Below are 20,330 nucleotides of genomic sequence, written 5' to 3' on the forward strand. Positions count from 1 at the left end.
GCTGGAAAGGAGTTAGGGACTGTCAAAAGTCTGAGTGAACTGGATACCATAACGGCTCCTCCACCAAAGTCCTTGAAATTCCGACGTCCTTTAGATGACCCTGCTAAATTCTCTGCCGACAAGCAGAGCAAAGCATGGACTTGTGTGCAAACCCCACCGAAGTCCGGAGTTGAACACATTACCAATTTTAACTTAAATGGCACGTGCACTTCTGCTATTTTTGTCCTGAGTGCTTAAGAGTCTGCCCAAACCCACTTCCCTGGCACGCGTCCCCTGCACCTGGCGGGGCATTTACTGGCCAACAGCGATGGACTTTACGCCGTGCTGGGCATGGAGTAGCTGCCTGAACCTCCATCCCTGGTGCCCGGGCCGTGATGCCTCAAGCACCTTTTTGCTGCGCGGACCAGGCCTTGATGGACCTCTACCTGAGGGAGGCCCTGGGAGAGCATCGTGTCTCGTTTTACAGAAAGGACACCCAGGCTCAGGAGGTCACAAGAGCACACCATCCCACAGTGAGAAGCCTGGTGTCTCAGTTGGCCCTCTGCTCTGTGTCACCTACCCTTTCCTGTTACAATAGTAGGGGCTATGCCCACCTGTCTCTGGATCATGAGAGCTGTTTGGAGACACACGGGTGCCTGAGGGCTCATGAAGGTGGGAAAACAGTGTCTCTATCAGATGCAGCTCAACACGGGAGCCTGCCCACAACCAGACTCAGCTGAAGGTCGTGCTCAAACCAGGGCCTCGCACAGTCACCACACCCCCACCTGCACAACCGGTGGGATGGGGCAGAGGAGACAGGCTGACACACCAGCTCAGAAGACAGCCTGCTGGGGAGAGCGAGTTCCGTCTCTGCATCCACCTGAGAAGTGGGGCTATGCGGTGTCTCAGAAGGAATGGGGGTGCACTCCTGTTGGCCTGGAATACCTGCCCTGCTGGCTCACGGGGCGGTGCCGGAAACCTTCCCATTATGAAAGAATCCGGACGTTCTAAGGAGAGTTGGACATTACCTAGTCCACCTCCCTCAATAGATCGATGAGAAAAATAAAGCCCAGAGACGTTCAGCAACTCGACCAAGGGGAAACAGCCTAGTCCGGAACGTCCCAAAGCAGGATCCATGAAATGACAGTCTCCTAAGAGGTTCCCTGAGAAACCGCTGTTAGGAACAGGTAGTTTGGGACAGGCTGCATTCTCTACTGTCCCTTGTCTAGTCCACTCAGTCGCCATTTCACAAATGTTTACTCGGTGTCAAAATAAGGAGCCCATTTTGGGGGTCTGGTCTAAACAGAAAAGCTGAAACCAGCCCCTGGTGTTGAGACTCGGGACCAAAACCCACACGGCTACCTGCAGCAAAAGGACCATTCCTTGCAGGTCGCCCTTTACACAGCACTGCTCCAGAAATAGACACGGCCAGCGGGCGTGGGTCAATCACCTCAGGTGCGCTGGGTTGATCTGAGGCCTTTCTAAGTAGGGGTTCTTGTAATCATATGGCCAGACAGGTAAGTCTGAGCCTGAGACTACTGTCTTGAGAAAGCTCATCTACAGGAGGAGGCTGGAAATGAAATGGGGCCACACAGCTCCCCAAGGAAAGGAAGAGTCAGAGAGGGGGAGAAAGGCAGAAAAGAAAAGGTGGCAAGTCAGTGAAATCACTCCACGAGCCTTGGCAGGGTTGGCAGGCCAGTCAGTGACCAGCTCGCATCAAACAAAAGCAGCCCACTGCCCACGCCGGGTACAGGGTCCCTACCACCCCACCATCTAAGCCCACGCCCTCTCCCCACCCCCAGGGAAATGATGGCTTCGGAAATTAATTCTCTCCACAGATGGCCTGTGCCAAGCTCCTCTCATGGGCAATCAATCATGTAAGATCTAGCAAGGCACTTTTTTTTTTTTTAATTATAGGGAAAGGGTGACTCCCCTATCAATAAAATCCTGCTCCAATTAGTAGAGTTATCATTCGGGTCATTATTTTAAGTGTTTGAATTTTCTACTTAAATAAGGTCACTTTCAATTTGGTAAACACTCCCAAGTCATCATCTTAATTCATGGCCAGTCTGTCGCCCAAGGAATGCTGAGTAAGTAAGCGCAATCGGGCATTAGCTAACCAGCCACAGAGCCACTGGAGTTTATTAATTTCTCTCTCGGCAGGCAAGCGGGGAAAGGGAACAAACCACCAGAGACATTCACGCATCATCCATTCAATAAATATTTATTACCTACCAGGTGCCAGGCACTGTGTTAAGCTAAATATAGGTCCCATCACATTATTAATATTCACAGCCAAATTAGATGGGAATGTTTTAAACAAAATAAAATCCTATTTTCCCCAGAATATAAATTTTAATTCTTGAGATCCTTTTGCTTCATTTTGGCCCTACGTGTCTTCCTCGAAGAGCAGATGACACTTCCTAACTTTTAAGGGGCTCTCTGTCCATCCCTCCCAAAGACCCCCTCCCCTCACCTGCCAGGTAGCTAATGAACATGAGCTCCCCCAGAAACACTAGAAAAGCACTCACTATTTTAGAAGTCCTAGGAGAATACAAATGGCAAGAAATAGTTCATAGCATCACATTCAGACTTTTTTACACATTTGGATTTTGTTTTAAGGGGAGTCGCTTATACTTGTTCGAATGTTCTTTGTAAAATGCCAGTACACATATATATTCCAATACAGAAAGGGTTGTGTGCAAACTTAGAGTGGAAATACAACCTTAGACTTGCACCTTATCAGAGGAACTCCCCTTGGCTCATTTTAAAGGAGGCTCTCCTTTTCCCAATTTCTCCAACAGCACTAAAACAGATAAAATACAATGGCACCTACCCAAGGAACAGACCCAGTCTGAGAACGAACCTTAAACAAGTCACTTTGCGCATCTGTAAAGAAGGGAGCTGGGCTGGAGACTTCCGTGTTCCCTCAATGGCCTGTGGATTATGGGGTCCAATCTAGCCTAACCCTCTGCATTGGGGAACTGGTACACACACACACACACACACACACACACACACACACACACACACACCCCATGCTGCAGACTCCCCCAGGGACGGTCAGCTTACCTAGACACACAAACACCCCCACACCTCCCAGGAGGGGAGGCAGGACCCTCCTCCCCCAGCCAGACACTCCCCCGGAGCTGCTGACATCACAAAGGGGTCCACTGACAACCTCACGGTCATGTGGCTGTCCCCTGGCTCTCCTTCACTTGCAAACGCAGGGCAAGGGTGAGACCTTTCAAAGCCGCCAAGTGGGCAGGCTTCCAGCACAGGCTGGGAGTGAGCGACCGGCAGAGCCTGTCCGCCAGGCGGCGGGGCACCGGCCTCGCGTTTCAACTTCTGTTCGGTTCTCCTGTAATGGAAAATTGCTTTGCACAGAGCTAGAGGGTTACAGTTCTCTCCAGCGCCCCGCCCCCGCCAAGGCAGCCTTCTGGTCAGAGGGACAGCGCCCGCCCGCCCGCAGGAAGGCAGAGGAGGGTCGTCGCGCCGAGGCTTCCTACTATGTCCCTTGCTTCAGGCCCTGGGCCTGGGTGGTTGCTCTTTTCCTTTGGAATGGGACTGGTATCGGGGTCAAAGTGTCCAAACACTTGTCAGTGCCAAGCCCAGGAAGTGAGCTGCACGGGGAGGAAGTTAACTGAGTACCCCCCCGACATACCCCTGGACACCCGGAGGCTCTACCTGGATGACAACAGCATCCCGTTTTTGCCAGCGATGAACCTAGGCCTCCTCAGTGACCTTGTCTACTTGGACTGTCGGAACAACCTGATCGGCGAAGTGATGGATTACACCTTCGTCGGGGTCTTCAAACTCATCTACCTCGACCTCAGCTCCAACAAGCTAACCTCCATCTCCCCATACAGCTTCTCCGTGCTCAGCAACCTGGTGCAGCTCAACATCTCCAATAACCCTCACCTGTCGTCCCTGAGCAAGCACACCTTTGCCAACACCAGCTCCCTGAGGCTCCTGGACCTCAGAAACACCGGCCTCCAGACGCTGGACCACACCGCCTTCCACAACCTTCTGATGCTGCAGACCCTGTACCTGAGCGGGAACCCGTGGAAGTGCAACTGCTCCTTGCTGGACTTCACCATCTACTTAATAGTGTCCCATCTGAATCACCCAGGTGAGGGCGTGGCTGGGTGTGGGGAGAGGCTATGACGGAGTAGCCGCAACAGGTCCCAGAAAAGGCAAAGCCCAGAGATGGTCAGGATGGGAGGGACATCTGGGGAAAGCGGGTGGAAAGCATTCTTGCTGCTCTGAGGGCCCAGCCTCGGGCTGACCGGAGACACAGTGAGGGTCAGTGAGGAAAGTTCTGGAAGAGGGGTTCCAGATTTCATGTCCCAAACTCAGCACTTGCTCGTTGGCTGCCCGGGGGGAAGTCACAACTCCTCTGAGCCTCAGTTTCCTGATCTATACAGTGGGGACAATAATATTACCAGACAGACAGAGTCGTCGTGTCAACATAAAATAGCGTGTGTGGAAATGATGAAGGACTATCACTACAAAGAAAGAATGTAATACAGGGACACTGCATTTCGTTGGTAAACTATTTTAATCTGTTTAGTTCAGTGGCCAAATGTTTCCAGGATCTAAAAGGGAATTCAGTCATTCACAGGCAGTCGAAAACCCAATAGTGTGATGCAGAGAAGGGGAGGTTTGGCAGAGATGGAAGGGGTGGCTGGGCAGCGAGCGAGGGAGGTGGGGAAGGGCGAGGAGGAGGCATCTGGCAACACCTTTGTCTTCAAGATGAAGATGCCAACTTCATCGTGAATCAGGACGATGGGCCACCAGTGCCCACTGTGCCCAGCAGGGAGACGTCCCTCTTACAGGCAGATTCTCGAGTCTCACCTGGTAGATTTCCAAGCCAGTTGCTGCCACTTGCTCCACTGTCCCCACCCTCTGCCACTGCCCCTGAGCCATGCCAACACCTCATCCCTCATCCTCCAGACAGCCATAAGCATAGAACCAACCTACCCGGGGCTGTTGTAAGGATGAAATGGGACTATGTAGGGATTGCCATTCGCGTTAAGCCTGGCACGCCATAAGCATTCCATCAAGAAATGGTTGGCAGGTGCAGGAAGACAGAGGCACTAACAGTGGCCGACATCAGTCAGGCAGGTGCGCCCGGGACAAGCAGTGGGCCTCAGGAGGGCTCAGCCCACGTGGTACAAGAGGACATGGACCTGTCCAGGACACAGGTCCCAGGGCTCTAGTCCCTGAAAAAATGGGACAGAGGGAATCTTGGGGGGAGCTGGGCATTAGACAAGTCTGGACACAGGCGTTCGGACCCGGGATTGAGGCTTGGCCAGCAGCAGCAAAGTGGCGGTTCATGAGTCTAGAACTAAAGCCCTCCGTGAGGACAGGCCCCACTTCCAGAAACAAGTGCGGGTATGCAGGTGGCAGTCTAGAGATGAGGGCAAGGGGGCCGAGGCCGCTGTGCGGCAGACACGGCCTGAGCAGAGAGAGGTCGCCAGCCTGGCGTGACCTGGGGGTCTGGAGAGCTCTGCGGACACCTTTGCTCCAGCACCTCCCCATCTGCTGCCTCCCACTGGGCTAACATGAGCCAGTCGAGATTCGGCCGCAGTCCCCAAAGGTGTGAGGAACCTGAAAAATACCTGAACTCCTGGCCAGAAGAGTACAGGTGCCCCTAAATCTTTAGCAGCTCTGTGTCAGGGGCAAGGAGCGAATTCTTGGGAAATCCAATTAGCTGAGGTTAATTCTGCAACGTTGGGGAACCTTAAAGGAAGCCAAGGTCCAGGAAAGAGATGGAGACGTCATAAAACGAAAGGTATGAGGGTAGCACTGTGTCCTCTCTCTGCCACACTGTGGTTAAGTTCGCCCCCATGAAGCGGCTGCAGACGGTGTTTCTGTCACCTGATTCACGAGAACACTGCAGTGAACAGGAATAACGAAACTTTCCCACGTGGGCGTGAGATCTGGTGCTACTATATTACCAAAGGCCTTCATCTACACAAACCCTCCAGTGCCATGCACACCAGGGGCCTTGAAAACTACCCAGTTCTCAAAGAATTCACGCACCCACTTTCCAAACTCGAAAATTACAGCAGAAATGGAGGTGTGTGCTAATGGTCCAGGTGCCAGGGGAGCTCCAGGGAGGCCTGATCAACACAGAAGTAAAACAGACACATAGATTCCGTTCCTTTTTGGCGGAGGTCAGCAGACGGAAGCACTGACTCCCAGCCAGAACGCTAATTTTCCAGTCATCAGTGCTATTATAGGCGGCAGCGGCGACTGAGCTTGTCCCAGGCAGAGCTCCCTCGCTGGACAAGCGAACGCCTCCCCGAGCGCCCTGACAGACTCGCACCGCTGGCTCTAAGCTCCCGGACATGCAGACCTGGCCTCCTCCGGCCCCTCCGCTCCCCACAAGGTCCGGTGCTGCCCAGGGGAGCTGGTCTAGATCCGTGCTGTCCAATATGGCAGCCACAAGTGGCGGCTTATTGAGCTCCTGAAATGTGGCCAGTGCAACTGAGAAACCAATCCTTAATTTTACCTCATTTCAGTGGCCACACAAATTGCCAGCAGCTACCCCACTGGTCAGGGCCACCTTTTAATACAGGACGCTTAAGCTGGGCCTTCAAAATCCATCCTCCTCAGCGTGGGGACTGCCTGACGTCCAAGTTCAGGGCTTTCCCCCAGGACCACAGGCACGTCACAGCCCTTTTGACTCTGATACATTACTGTGTGTTCATTAGATGTCCAACATCTTATTACAAGGTTGGGGGCTTTTCTCACAGAGGAAGAAGTCATAATTCCTGCCCTTAATAAGACACTCTGGGGATACGAGAGAGGAAATACAATTGGAAGCCAGACACGCTCCCCTGGGCCCAGCAGCGCCCCAGTGTGACTTCGGGCAGGTCGCCTCCCCGAGTCTCACTTGTCCCTGAGATAAGGGAGGAGGGTTCGGGTCTCCTAAGGCCCTTCCAGCTGGCAGCCTACAGACCTAACTAGAAAGAGAAGATGCCCTTAGACAAGTGAGTGGTCGGCACACAGGGTCCCAGAGGAGCCTGTGGGTGGCAGGTCAGTGCTGAGGTGGTGACCCTGGAGATGAGGACCAGTCGCACACTTAGGGAGCACGACAAAGGAGCAGGCAGCCTCTCAAGGCCCCACCTCCTGTCCTAAGCACCTTCTCCTTCACTAGAGCAGCACCCCCCCCCAAGGGACTCAGTGCCTGCTCTGTCCTCCCAGGCCTGCCCTGCTCAACCGGCGGTTCTCAAACTCACCGAGCACAGGAACTCTAGGCCCCCCATCCAGGGATTCTGACTCAAGAGAGCCGTGAGTGCAGGCGTTCCTCAGGCCACACTCCGAGAACCCTGTGACAACGGCCTGTGGTCTAGACCCATAGTGGCCGCTCCAGCTGTGAATGAATTGATCTGCACTGAGATGTTAGTGGCTAAAGCCATTTTGAAATGTCTTCCTTGGGGGCATTCGCAATGTGACAGGAAACAACCAGAAATGGCAAGAATTCAGAAGGTGACAGGGGTGGAAGTGGGGGGTCGTTTCAGGACAGAGGGTCCCTCTGTGTCAGTTAAATTATGGTCGCTAGGAAGCCCGGCCTGAGCCCGGTGACCCCGGGCAGGAGGCACAGGCACGGGGACAAAGCCACTCAGGGACATCTGCAGGGAGCAGATGGGTTCGTTCATGTGCTGCTTCAGGTCCAAGTCATTCTAAGGGCATTTTGGGCAGAGAACATCGTAGTTTCATTCTGATGTTACTTCATCCTGCATTCAGTCAAGGCTGCTGTAACAGGCCAATGGCCCCATTTCAACCCACCAAGTACAAAGTGACCCACAACTGTGCCAAAGCTTCGATTTCCAGAATGAATTCGGTGCTCGCGCTCTTCCACTGTCAACACTAGCCCATCTCCCCCATCAGGGAAATTGCAGTAAAGACCAGAAGCCAAACAAGGGAAGAGCTGGGCGCAGACACCTCCAAGGCTGTGCCCGGCTCTGCCAGCGTCTCGCCCACCTCCCTGCAAACACCCTGGCCCCTGGCTCCCCCATGCCGAGAGCCACAGCAGCGGCCTCAGGAGGGCAGCGAGAGGGCTGAGAGGGCAGAGCTGTATCGGTGACTCCTAAACCATCTAGGAGAGCTGAGAAGAGGTGGAGGTGGCGAGCATGTGCAGCTCGGGAAGGGCCTGGGAGGCTCTCCCTAACTCAGCCCAGCTGGGGTCCCTGAGAGCAGGCGATCCCAGGCTCCTTCGAGCTCAGAAATGCCAGGCCTCTATGCCAGGCCCACCAGTCAGCCAGCAGCACTCAGGCCTCCGGACGGCAGCAGTGTAAGAAGGACAAAGCAGCCAGTGTCGGTTCCCTCATCTCTAGGGGTGAAGAGCTCCCCATCCTGGAGGTAACCCAGCAGGGCACGGATGCAGCTAGAAAAGAGAAATGGGGACCAGCCATGCAGGACCTTTGGGCGACTTTCTGGGGAGCGTGCGATGTATCCTGAGCAGCTTTGGGGGGCAGGCAAGCCTGGGGTCGGACTAGAAGGCTCCTGTGGGCATCTAGACAGGAGAGGATGGCGGCCTAAAGCAGCAGTGTGGACAGACGGGTGTAGACGGGTCAGAAAGAACCACAGAGAAGGTAGCAGCAATAGGACTTGGGACTCCACTAGACCCTGTGCTCCCTTTGGAAGCTTCTGGCCCAGTTCTAAGTGATTAACAGATTTGTAGTAACTTAACAGCTGTCTTCCCTGATAGATATGAAGACTTATGAGAGCAAAGCGCACATCTGAATCTTCAGAAATTAGCACAGGGCCTGGCACAGAGAAAACGCTCAACACACACTTGAGTGAATGAGCAAATGAATGAGGTGTGGAAAACAAAGGAAGGGGAAAGTCAAGGACGGCCCTGAGGGCTCTGGCTTGGACAGAGTGGACGCTGCCCTGAGATGGACATGGTGGGAGGAGCTTAGGGGAGAGGCTAAGTCCCGCCTCCAGCTTGCTGAGTGGCCGCCAGTAGGCATTTGCATGTTCTGACCTGAAATTCAGAACAGAGGACACAGAATAAAACATGCACTGAGGACAAAGGGTGAGATCAGCCAGGGAGAACTGAGAGAGTGATGGGGCCGGGACAGGAGCTTTGGGGAGTGCCCACATACTGAAGGGCAGAGTAAGGAGAGGACCCAGGAAGTACTCTGGGGGACAGCAGCCAGGGAGGGGAAAGGGGGTTAGAGAAAAAGGGTCGATTCACGGAGGCCAACGAGTGGAAGCAAGCCAGATAAGACCTGAAGTGTCCTTAAGATTTAGCTACCAAGAGGTTCCTGGTGTCTTGGGACAGTTCCAGTGACATGGTGGGAGTTGGCACCAGGCGGCAGTGGGTCACAGACTGACCAGCAAAGAGAAGGGTAGAGGAGACAGTGTGAACTCTTCTAGGAAGTTTGGCTGTGGACTGAAGGGGCTAAGGGGATAGAAGGAAAACATCTAAAGACAGTGTTTTTAGAAGAAAAGAGGTCCCAGCATGTGTTGATCTGCTGAAGGAAGGAGTTGATGCAAAGCAGACATGGGATGGGGGGATAACTGCTGGGCTGAGGCCCCACGAGGGGGCAGGGTCTCCAGGACCATCCAGGGAGAGCCTTGAGCAGGGGCCGCAGAGAAGGGCGTGAGCACACCTGGGGAGGGGGGGAGGCTGTGGGACAAATGGAATTGAGGGGCCCGTCCAAGAGCCCCTAATTCTCTTGTGGTGAGAGAAGGACAGAGAATAGCTTAACACCCAGGAAAGCACATGGCTTTGCATGATGCTTCCACGAATCTCCTGTAGCACCAACCCACTTAGGCGAGTGTAAAACATCTGTCTGCTCTGGACAAAACTCTGAGGGGCCCTGCGCTCAGAATCCTGCCTCTTCTAGGAAGTGACCCTTCTAGGAAGAGCCACTGGCCAACTGCACAGCCTTAGGCGACAGTCTCCATGAGACCCAGGTCCCTGGTCTGGGAAATGGACATTAAGTAGCACCTCGCTCTTTGAGTTGTGCTAATTAAACGAAATAGCTCACGTCCATCACAGGAAGACAGCTGGGTGGGGAGCTCAAGGTGAACTAAGGTAGAAGCCAAAGCCAGGACTAGAAACGCTCAGAGGACCATCTGTGAGGGTCTGAGAGGGGCCTCGCTGGCCAGTAGCTTAGGGCTGCGATGCCGCCCGACGTAGGTTCCCCTCTGGGGAGCCATCTCTGGATGTACCGTGTGGAGGCCACCATTAGTACAGCAGAACATAGCAGCAATCCCTTCCAAGCCCAGCCAGGAACCGGTCCTAACAGCACAAGGGCTGCATGAGGTCAGACCCGTAGCCCGCTGTTCTCTCCTGCACACGCTCGGCAGATGCTCACAGCCCCCACTGTGTGCCAGGCGCTAGGGCTGCAAAGGCAGGCACACAGTCTGCTCTCACACAGTAAGTGGGGGAGAGGCAGAGCGGGGACCTTTCCACGTCTCATGTCTGCACGCTTGCGTCACCCGCACCCCATCTGCGCTCACCCTCGTTTCCTTCTCTGCAGTCTCAGGGGACAGAAGAAGCCCCTTCCCAGCTCGAGGCTTGCCCCTCCATGTGGTCCTGGAGACTGCCTGCTCCCAGGTCCTCTGGGGCTGCATTCCCTTAGCTCACTGAGTCCCCCCAAACTCCTACCAGGTAAGCAGCTATTGGTGTCTGCCCAGCGTAGAGAAGCCCACGGTGCCTGCGGCCCTCCATCTCCCCAGGTTCCCTTTCCTCCAGCTCAGCATTGTGTCAGTGGCATTCATAACAAATAACATTTAATTCATTCAGCAAACACACGTGCAGCTCTAGTACATGTGAAGCACGAGTCTAGGTGCCAGGCACACAACACGACGGCAACCCCCATCTCCAAGGAGTTCACAATCGAGTGTGCAGAGACAGACAACGCAAATACTAACTTAGCTGGAGAAAACCAGTAAGAAGGAAGACCCAGTTCCGTCCTCTCATGACGCCTGGGCACGCTGGGGCCCAGTGAGGAGACACGAGAGGGTCAGGCCTTTCTCTGGGTTCGAGGTGGAACTTTCACGACGAAGTGCACATGCGGGTAGAAACCCGGGTTTGGTCGCAGTGAAAAGAGAGGGAAGTCTTCACATTCCAGCCTCTCTCTCCACACCGCCAGGTGACCCGGATGGTCCCTGAGCAAGCACGCTGGTGCGGGGGCTCGGAGCAGCCTGCTCCTCTGGGAGGCGATCCCTGAAGCCCCCAGAATGCTGGTCCCTTGGACAGACCCGGGAAAGGGGCAGTACCCCTTAAAACCACTGTTTTGAAGCTGGTTTTCTGACAGGCTTGCAGGGCTCCCACACTAACGGGTGTGGCTCTGGGCTCAGAAACTCTTGCCCCTCCACGCACCTGATTCAGGCTGCTGGGTTTTCCACCTGTGAGCAATGTGCTACGTGTGGAAATAAACAAGGGGGCAGTTTATGTTTCCTTAGGAACTATTTGCAGGAAGAATTTAAACATTAATGACATTTGTAATTGTACCTGCGAGCTTTAACTGGGGCAAATGCCCTAGGCCCGTGCAGTGGGGCTGCGTGACGGATTACATGGGGCCAAGTCACCTGTCTGGAATGTGAATGATGCCCCTGGAGTTTTGCAGTGCACAGCACACCCAACAGTACCTGTTAGCCCTTCATCAGAGGCAAGGAGATCAAGCAAGCCAGAGAGGGGAGAATTTACACACATTTTACTCATTGTGCAGCATGGGAACACTTAAAACGACCCAGCGGGGCGGTCAAGAGTAGAGGCTAATTTTGTGAAGCACCTTCTGTGGCACCTGCACATCTCAGGCCCTCCAGGGTCAGTAGGTGGTCTATAGTCTCTAACGTCACCACACCAGATGTGGAAAAGGATGGATAATTAACAAGCTCAAGGAAACAAAATAATAAAATAGAAGGCAACAGCGCAGAGTGAAGGGGGCGTAAGTGGGACGAACAGGAAGCAAAGAGCTAATCTAAATGTATCAGTCTAACATAAAACGTTAATGGACTGATCAGAATACAAGGTTTGCTACACTGAATGGAAAACAAAACCCTGCCACATGCTGCTTACAAGAATATACCTTAAACGCAGGATCATAGAAAGATTAAAAGTAAAAGGATGGAAGAAGGTACACAATGCAAATATTAACCTCAAGAAATTCGATATAGCCCTACTACTGTCATCAAACAAAGCAGACTTTAAGGCTTCAAGAAGCATTACTTGAGATGAGGAGAAAAGGGCAAATCTCCCAGGAAAAGGCAACAGTTATAACTTCCTATGCATCTAATAACTTTGATTCAAAATATGGAAAGCAAAACTTGACAGAACGATAGAGAGGAGCAGACATCATGCAGAATCTTACCTGGTGACTAACATATCTCCCCCAATAACTAATAGACTAATAAACGGCAACTAAGAGACACTAGCTTTGAAAAAGTCAATAAAAAGTCAAAAAATATTAAAAAGTCCATAAAATATACAAGATCACTCTAAAACCACAACCTAACTGACATCCCTGGAACAACGTACTTAACAGAGGCAAAGCATGTGTTTTTCACATGCCAGATTAACTGACTTTATGCTCAGCCAAGAGCAAATTCTCAATACATTTCAAAGGACTGAAATCAGAGAGCATGTTTCTGGCCGCAGTAGAATTAAACTGGAATTCAATAATGGAAATATTACTTGAAAATCCCCGAATATGTAAAAATTAAGTAATTCTCTCAATGAATCATAGCTCTTATTAGCAAGAATGACACTGATCAGACATGGATTACACTTTCAAGCACTCAAATTCTGTCTCGGTGGGGAGAAAAGATGCACCCCTTTTCTGGTAAATAACCATCAAGCAAGGCAGAATGTGAGAGGTGCCTAACAATATACGAGGAAAGGCTATGGGTGAGTGCAGGGGTGGGAACAGTCACGTGTCCTCTGAGCTACGGGGATGAGCTGGTGGAGGAGGGGCTCCTGGGGGTAGATGCATTTACACTTGACCTTGAAGGACAGAAAGGAACTGATCACGCAAAAATGGGGGGAAGCAGCACTTGATGGAGAAAGAGCAGTGTGACAAAGCTAGCTGCAGACGAGGGCGCGGTGTAATCAAGGGGCAATGGATTGTTTGATTGACAGGGGCTGGGAGTGCCGAGAAGCGAGGTTGGGAGGCAGGTGCTGAGGGCTCTGGAGGCCAGGCCAGGGGGTCTGGAGGGGATTCTGAGACCCAGGGGAGCTGAAGGGGGGCTGTGAGCCAGAGTGGGGGGAAGAGCCATGCTTGTAGAAGGGGAGTCCAGCAGGAGTGTGTGTCCAGAGCTGGGGAACTAGGAAAAGTGGCCACAGGGAGACCTCTGGGAGGGGAGCTGGCATCTTGGCGGTATAGGAAATGAGGAGAGACGCAGTGCAGAAAAGCCCAGCCCTCCCCGCCACAAGCCACCCACACCCCTCGCTTCAGAGCAGCCTAACAATGCATTAAAATCACTGCCTAATTGCTCCTTTCAAGGTAATACTCCAAAATGGGGAACCGTGTGTTTAATGTTTAGTCTCATGTCTGCTGCCCGAGCCCCGATTTGAAAGCCAAATCTTTTTAAAAATAGAATGAGATAAGCCCCCCAGACATACCAAGACCCTCAGAATCCCACGTTTTCCTTTCTCGGGCACATCTCTCTGTATAACCCACGTCATGTCTCTGGCATTCAGGCAGGTGACCCAGGCCCTCTCCAGCCAGAGTTCCTGAGCAGTTGCCAGGGCGCCCCCCTGCGCCTCACCTGCCCTTCTCTCAGGCCTCCTGCCTGAAGTCCCCGAGGTCCTGAGCCCCGCTGACTAAGAGGTCTAGAGGCGGCACTGTCTCTTGCCCCTTGAGGGCAGCCTGAAATGGAAGTCCCCGCCCCAACACTTCCACTTCCCGAGAGCTCTCTGTGGGGCAGGGTCGCCCCGAGGGCAGCTGTCCACACTCAGTCTACAGAGGGGTGTCTTCCTCTCTCATCCTCCATAATCACTGCAAACAGCAGAAGTGACAGCCCTGGGCTGGCTTCCCCTTTTGTCTACAGCCCCCCACCCCTCCTCCAAGATGAGTCCCCGCCAGCCTTACACACTGGGGGCTGTCTTCCTAGAAGTAACAAACGACAGCACTGCAGGCCCTCTGACCCAGAAGCCAGGGGCAGGGGACAGTGTGCAGCTTGGACAGGACCTCTCTCTCAGCCTGGTCCGCTCTTTCCGGCCACCCAAGCCCCGGCCTCTTCTCCCATCAGCTCACATCGTATTCCTTCTTCTCGTTCTCCTGCTTCGAGCTCCAAGCCAAACCTGACTTTCCACTGTCCTTGGTCACCAAGGAGATCCACGCCTTGCATAGTCCACAGTTTCTACCCTAAAAGTCACGGGAAGCTCCTCTCCACACTGGCTTCCATGTGTGGCTCCCGTTCAGGTAGCTCAGCTGGGTTTTCAACATCTTTCCTCGCCTGCCTTGGTCCTGCAGGTTATCTAGAACCTGCAAGTTACAAAACCTCTCTGAGTCTGTTTCCCTATGTGTGTCGAGGTTGTTTCAATAATTAAATGAGATAGCATTTGTATATCATGCAGCATGTCGTCAGAGCCCGGTAAATACTGGCTGCTATTATGATCTTGACCATGTTTGCGACAAGCCCTGGTCTGACCCTGAGGGTAAGCGCCTTTACCTAGTGCCTGCTGGATGCCCCCGCCTGGGTACCAGGCGCACGTCTTGCCTTTCCGCCCTGGCGGCTCATCCTCGGGATGACCCTGACAAGCGGTGTCATTGTCTGCACTTGGGAGATGAGGAAATGGGGCTCAGAGAGAGTGCCAGGTATCCTGCCAGCGCTTACAAATTTGGTATGTGACCATTGGATTTGAACCGAGGGCTGTGTGGCTCCAGGGCCCACTTTCTCCGGTTATATTCTGAAGTCTATGGGGTTCGATATGAGGAGGTGCTCAGCAAAGCAGCAGGCGGCCGAGTCATCTGCTCAGAAGGACTGAAGGCTCATGAGAGCACGTGACTAAGCCAGCAAGGCCACATGAGACCAGGAACTGGTTCCCCAAATGGCTGGCTCTACGCTGGTACCCCTCCCCCCTCCCAATTTCTCCTGGTTGTGGGGTGCTGGGGTGCAGGGCGCGCAGAGAACACACTGTAGGCACTTCCGGGAAATCGCCTTCCTCCCGAGAGTTAAGGCAAGTGGTGTGTGATGCCCTTGGGTGGGTGGCCTTAGAGGTTGGTCCCTGGCTGGGCTCAGGCACGGTGAAGAGAAAGGGACAGGTGAAGGGGAAGGTGGGGTCAGCAGGGGGAGGGGGGCTGACGAACAGCAGTGGAGGCTGTGGAGTGTCACACTCCACGGAGGTCCTGCTTGGGCTTCCTGACTCCCGCTCCCAACTGCCAGCTTGCGGAGTTTCCCTCCGGTTCCTTCAGGACCCTTAAGAAGCAAAGCCCCTTTTCAGGAGGTGATCTGGATGCAGCTAAGGCTGGGGTGCAATACTTCCCAAACAATGTACCCACAGGTCACCTGGGGGTCTTGTGAGGACGTGGATTCTGACTCAGGAGGTCTAGGGCAGGGCCTGAGAGGCTGCATTTCTGACGAGGCCCAGGTGATGCAAACCTGCAGTAGCGAGGGTCCAGACCGCCTCTCCGGGTCCCCTGCGGTCCGTTGGACCCCTGGACTTCCGCCGTTTCAGCACTCTACCTGCTGTGTTTCTCCTCTAGATGACCTCAATGCCACGTGCGTGGAGCCCCCGGAGCTGGCGGGGTGGCCCATCTCGCAGGCGGGGAACCCGCTGCGGTACATGTGCATCACGCACCTGGACAGCCGCGACTACATCTTCCTGCTGCTCGTCGGCTTCTGCATCTTCGCGGCGGGCACCGTGGCCGCCTGGCTCACCGGCGTGTGCGCCGTGGTCTACCAGAACGCCCACCGCAAGTCCAACGAGGCCGAGGACGAGGACGAGCAGGGGCAGCGGGTGGTCAGCAGGCGCATCTTCCAGAGCAAGGCCGACTCCGGCCAGGACGGCTTCCCACAGCTCATTTAGCGGCCAGAGGCCAGGGTCGTGGCCGCCCTTCCCGGTCTCCCCACCTCTCTCTCTGGCCCACGCCACACCCCACCCCCACCCCCACCCCATCCCACCCCAGAGCTGTCCTAGAAATTGATGCCTGTTAGTAAAATAAATAAAAGGCTTGCTGGCCAGTTTCACAGGCTGCTCCTTTCCCACTTGACCAGCCCCAGGGCACTTCCATGGACTGTGGGGGACGGCACAGAACCCAGTCCAGAAAGTCTGTGGCATCGAAGTGTGGAGGGAGCCCACCCCCCAGTGGGCCCACTCAAGTTTGAGGAGGCCCTGCTCTGCCCTCCGCTAAGTGCTGCTGGGGGCACCCAGAAATGCACAATGCAACATCTACCCTCCAAGAGGAACAACTTGGGGAGAAATGAGAGTGAAATGAACCAAGTGGAGAAAAGCACCAGACACAATGACAAGAGCTGACCCGAACAGAATGTCCCCAAGGGCCTTCATCACACTCCAGGTCACACTGATCACAGCGGTCCTATGATAGCAATATGCATGCACAGTGACAGACTGAGGTCTGGGCAGGTCAAACAACTGACCAAGGTCACCCCAATGGTCATGGGCACAGCCTCCCAAAGTCCATGTCCTCCCAGTCACATGAAGCTGCCCCCCCAGGAGATGTTTGGCAACCTCTCCAATAGCTCGGCGGTAAGCCCTGGACAGAACAAAGGAGGGAGGCCCACGGAGGCAGCCCCCACTTACTGGGTCCTTACCAAGTACCCAGCATCAGGCCCAGCCTTACACTTGTGTTCTCACCGGGTTAACCCTAACAATCAGGTCAGGGTGGTCAGTACCCTGTTTTCCTAAATCTCAGAGAGGCCAAGCAACCAGTTCAAGACCACACAGTTGACAGGAAGCAGAACAACTGCTGAGCCCCGGGCTGCCCGCCCCCCAAGCCCAGGCTCTGTAAGTTAAGAGTCGCGGTCTTTCTTGAGGAGCTAAGTGGAACAGCCAAGTCTACACAATGTGGTCCAGCTCTCAGGGCTGCTCGGTAGACAGACCCTCGCCTGGCATTACAGCTGGAATACAGAGTTAAACGGAAGGAAGAGAAGAGAAATCATGTCAGAGAGAGAAGCAAGGCCAGACCCTGCAGGGCCTCAGATACACCTGTGTTACTCAGGATTCGGAGGGGCTGTGCTGCAGGTGACAGACGAACCCCAAAGTTTTGTTGGCTGAGCCAACCAAGACTTACTTCTCACTGGTGTGAAGGGCGATGTGGGGAGGGCAGCCCTCCTCCCCCCACAGCTCCAGCATGTGGAACACGGGCCTCAGAGGTCCCTGCAGAAGGAAAAATAGATGTAATGGGCACAGAGCTCTTCACTGCCTGGGCCTGGAAATGACACGTCACTTCCACGCACATTTCACATGGCCCCAACCTTATGGCAAGTAAATGCAGTCTGTGTGCCAGGAAGACAAAGTGTGCGTCTAGCCCACCATGGTACAGAATCTGAGCTTTCCCCCGTGGACCCCAAGGCACACGTGAGAGTTTTAAGCCTGGGAATCGCACAGTTTAATCTGTGCTTTAGAAAGGTCCCTCTAGGTGAAAAGGATAACTATTGCATTGTATTGTCCACCTGAAACTAACAATAAAAAAATAAATAAAAAAAAGAAAGAAAAAAAAAGAAAGGTCCCTCTCGTTGTAAGGTAAAGGAGAGACTGGTGGAGGTTAGCCAGGAAACAGCGTTATTGCAGTGTGTGGGGAGGACATGAGGGTGACAGAGCAGAAACAGTGGGAACAGAGAGATACGGATGAATTTCGAGTCCCGTGGGAGGTAGAGTGGATGGAATTTCATGAGTGGCTAGATATGGGCGGTGCGGGGAGAGCGGTGACGCAGGATTGGGAGGAGGAGGGAGCGATTCAGGAGAGGCCCACGGTTCTGACGTGGGCAGCGGGTGGGCAGAAGCACAGTCACTGAGGCCGGGAGAGCCCCCTGCGGGGCTGGATGTCAGAACTGGCCACGGGGCAAAACATGGGGCCCGTGTGGAAGGTAGGGGGTGACGCTGGAGGGGTCACCCCTTACTCTGTGCAGTGGAAAGTGGACATAGTGCCCTAAACTGAAAAATCAGGAGCGAGACAAGCGTGCTCTTTAGAGATATAAAAAAATTTAAAAAATTTTAAAAAAATCAGGCAGAGAGTTTCGAGTATCCGCCTCTGGCAGAGGGAAATGCATGGGGGGAAAGGATGGAAGACTGCGGTTTTCATAATAAACTTTGTAGGACTACAGCTCATTAAATTATGTGTGTGTGTGTTTGATAAAAATGAGTGTTTTTTTAAAAAAAGAACAGATTGGGTGGTCTGGGTGCCGCTCCCTTCCAGAGGGGCCTGTAACCCCCTCCCACAGCAGGGTGTCCACCGTGATGTCACAGGGTGGGGGGGGGGTTCCTACGCGCAGCCGCACTTCTTCATCCGCGCTGTGGCCCTGAGCCTGAGCCCCAGGGAGAGCGGGGGGCCTTCCTCGGACAGGCCGTGTTTGGCCTCCATCTTGAAAAGTCACAGGAGTTCACAGAGCAAGAAGCACTTCCAGGGGAGCACTTCCGGTGGACAGTGAGCAGAAGCAGTTGGTAGGGCAGAGAGGTGTGTTCCGGGGATGCTCGAAGCACACAGCACATCTGGCAGGCGGGCTGCAGGGACCCCTGCACGGCGACTGAGGGTCAATCAGGTCGCTCACGCAGCTCTGGCGCAGTGTCACAGGTAGGGCCATGGGCCACCTGCACCAGGGTGCTGAGGGCCTCTCGTTGCTGCAAGACCCCCAGGAGGGGGTGGAGCCGGAATATGCACTTTAATGTTCTCTGGGGGAAGCCCAGGCACAATGAAATTTCAGAAACACTGGTCAAGGCTGAGGAGATAAAGTCCTGACATAAAGTCGAGACAGTGGGAACCAGGAGGAGGACGTGGTCCCCAGACCCGGGTCTCTTGGGTCCAGAGCTGGTCTCAGCTCAAGAGGTCAGGGTAAGGGGTCCCACTGCCCACAAAGCAATGTACAGCAGCTCCTGCCCCAGCTCCTGCAGGTCCTCCCTCTCTGAAAGGACCTCCCACCTCGCAGGATATGGTGGGGAAAGTCCTCACTTCTGGTCCCATCTTTTCCATCATGTGTGTGACCTGAAAAAGTCACTTAATTGCTTGGGTCTCAGTTTCCTCAACAGTCAAACGTGGTGATTAGATGCAATTACCTCCAAGGCCACCTTAAGTCTAGCCTGAAAACAACTATGGCTAATATCCAGAATATACAAGGAACTCCCACAAATCAAAAAGAAAAATACAAGAATCCCAACAGGACAAAAAAAAAATGGCCAAGAACATAAACGGGCACTTTATAAAACAAGAAATCTTAAAACACTAACAAACATATAAAGAGGTGCTTAACACTCATTAGTAATCAGAGAAATGCAAATTAAAACAATACATGTCACTGTATATTTGTTAGATTGGCAAAAAATTGAAAGTGGACAATGTCACAAGTTGGCTGGGACGTGGAGCTAGGGGACCTTGGTGCACTGCGGAAGGGATGTGTCCAGCCAGCCCAGGAGCAACCTGGCATGACTGAAGTGAAGTTGAGCGCCTGCCCTACCACCCAGCTCGTCCACGCACGTGGGGTGCATCTCCCACAGAAGGGATCACAGGCGTCCATAATGGAACACACATGACAACACCCCCGGCAGTATTACGAGCAGTAGCAGGAGCTGGAAGAGTGACTGGGTGAAATTTATAGAGTGTTACGGAACGGTTACAAGCAACTAACTACATGTGCGTGTAGCAATACGGCTGGATCTGAAAACCACACTGCCGAGAACCAGCTAGGACCCTGGAAACCCTGGAAATACAGTAAAAGCCAAAGTCCTTACCCCATCCCACAAGGCCCTCCACAATGTGCCTCCCCGCCCCCTTCCACTCCCTCTACCCCATTGATATCATCTTCCACCAGGGTCCCCTCCCCTTACTGCGCCCCGACCTCACTGGCCACCCCGCTGTCATTAATGCACGTGGGACACCAATGCTACAGCAGAGCCTTCGCACAGGCTGTTCCCTCTGCCTGGAACTACCGGCCCTCAAAATCCCCTCAGCACATGACACGTGTGCACACACTCGCTCCCCCTTACACACACACACACTCGCTCGCTCACTCACTCCCCCTTACCCTGCTCTATTTTTACCTTAGACGAGAATCAAATGTAATAAGTAAGGAAATTGAACAGTAGTCTGAAAGGTAAGAAGTGCTCTCCCCACCCCCACCTTGTCCTCTGGAATTAAGCTCTCAGAGGGCAAGAGTTTTTGCCTGTTTTGCTTACTCCTGTCACCTTAGCACCTAGCACAAAG

At 53.6% G+C, this 20,330-nt stretch overlaps 2 protein-coding genes across 3 annotated transcripts in view; one reads left to right on the forward strand and one right to left on the reverse strand.

Moving 5' to 3' along the window:
* The window catches only part of LOC109385199 (retinoic acid receptor RXR-gamma-like), a 153,260-nt gene that overhangs the window by 95,079 nt on the left and 37,851 nt on the right, over positions 1–20,330 (reverse strand). The gene's annotated exons all lie outside the window — the stretch shown is intronic.
* LRRC52 (leucine rich repeat containing 52) lies at positions 3,431–15,982 on the forward strand. The gene is made up of 2 exons (XM_019647155.1): positions 3,431–4,111; positions 15,660–15,982. Exons 1-2 carry the CDS (start codon positions 3,490–3,492, stop codon positions 15,980–15,982), a joined length of 945 nt encoding a protein of 314 aa, XP_019502700.1. The 5' UTR covers positions 3,431–3,489.

This window comes from Hipposideros armiger, unplaced genomic scaffold, assembly GCF_001890085.2.
Source record: "Hipposideros armiger isolate ML-2016 unplaced genomic scaffold, ASM189008v1 scaffold_6, whole genome shotgun sequence".
In the NCBI taxonomy this organism is placed as follows: domain Eukaryota; kingdom Metazoa; phylum Chordata; class Mammalia; order Chiroptera; family Hipposideridae; genus Hipposideros; species Hipposideros armiger.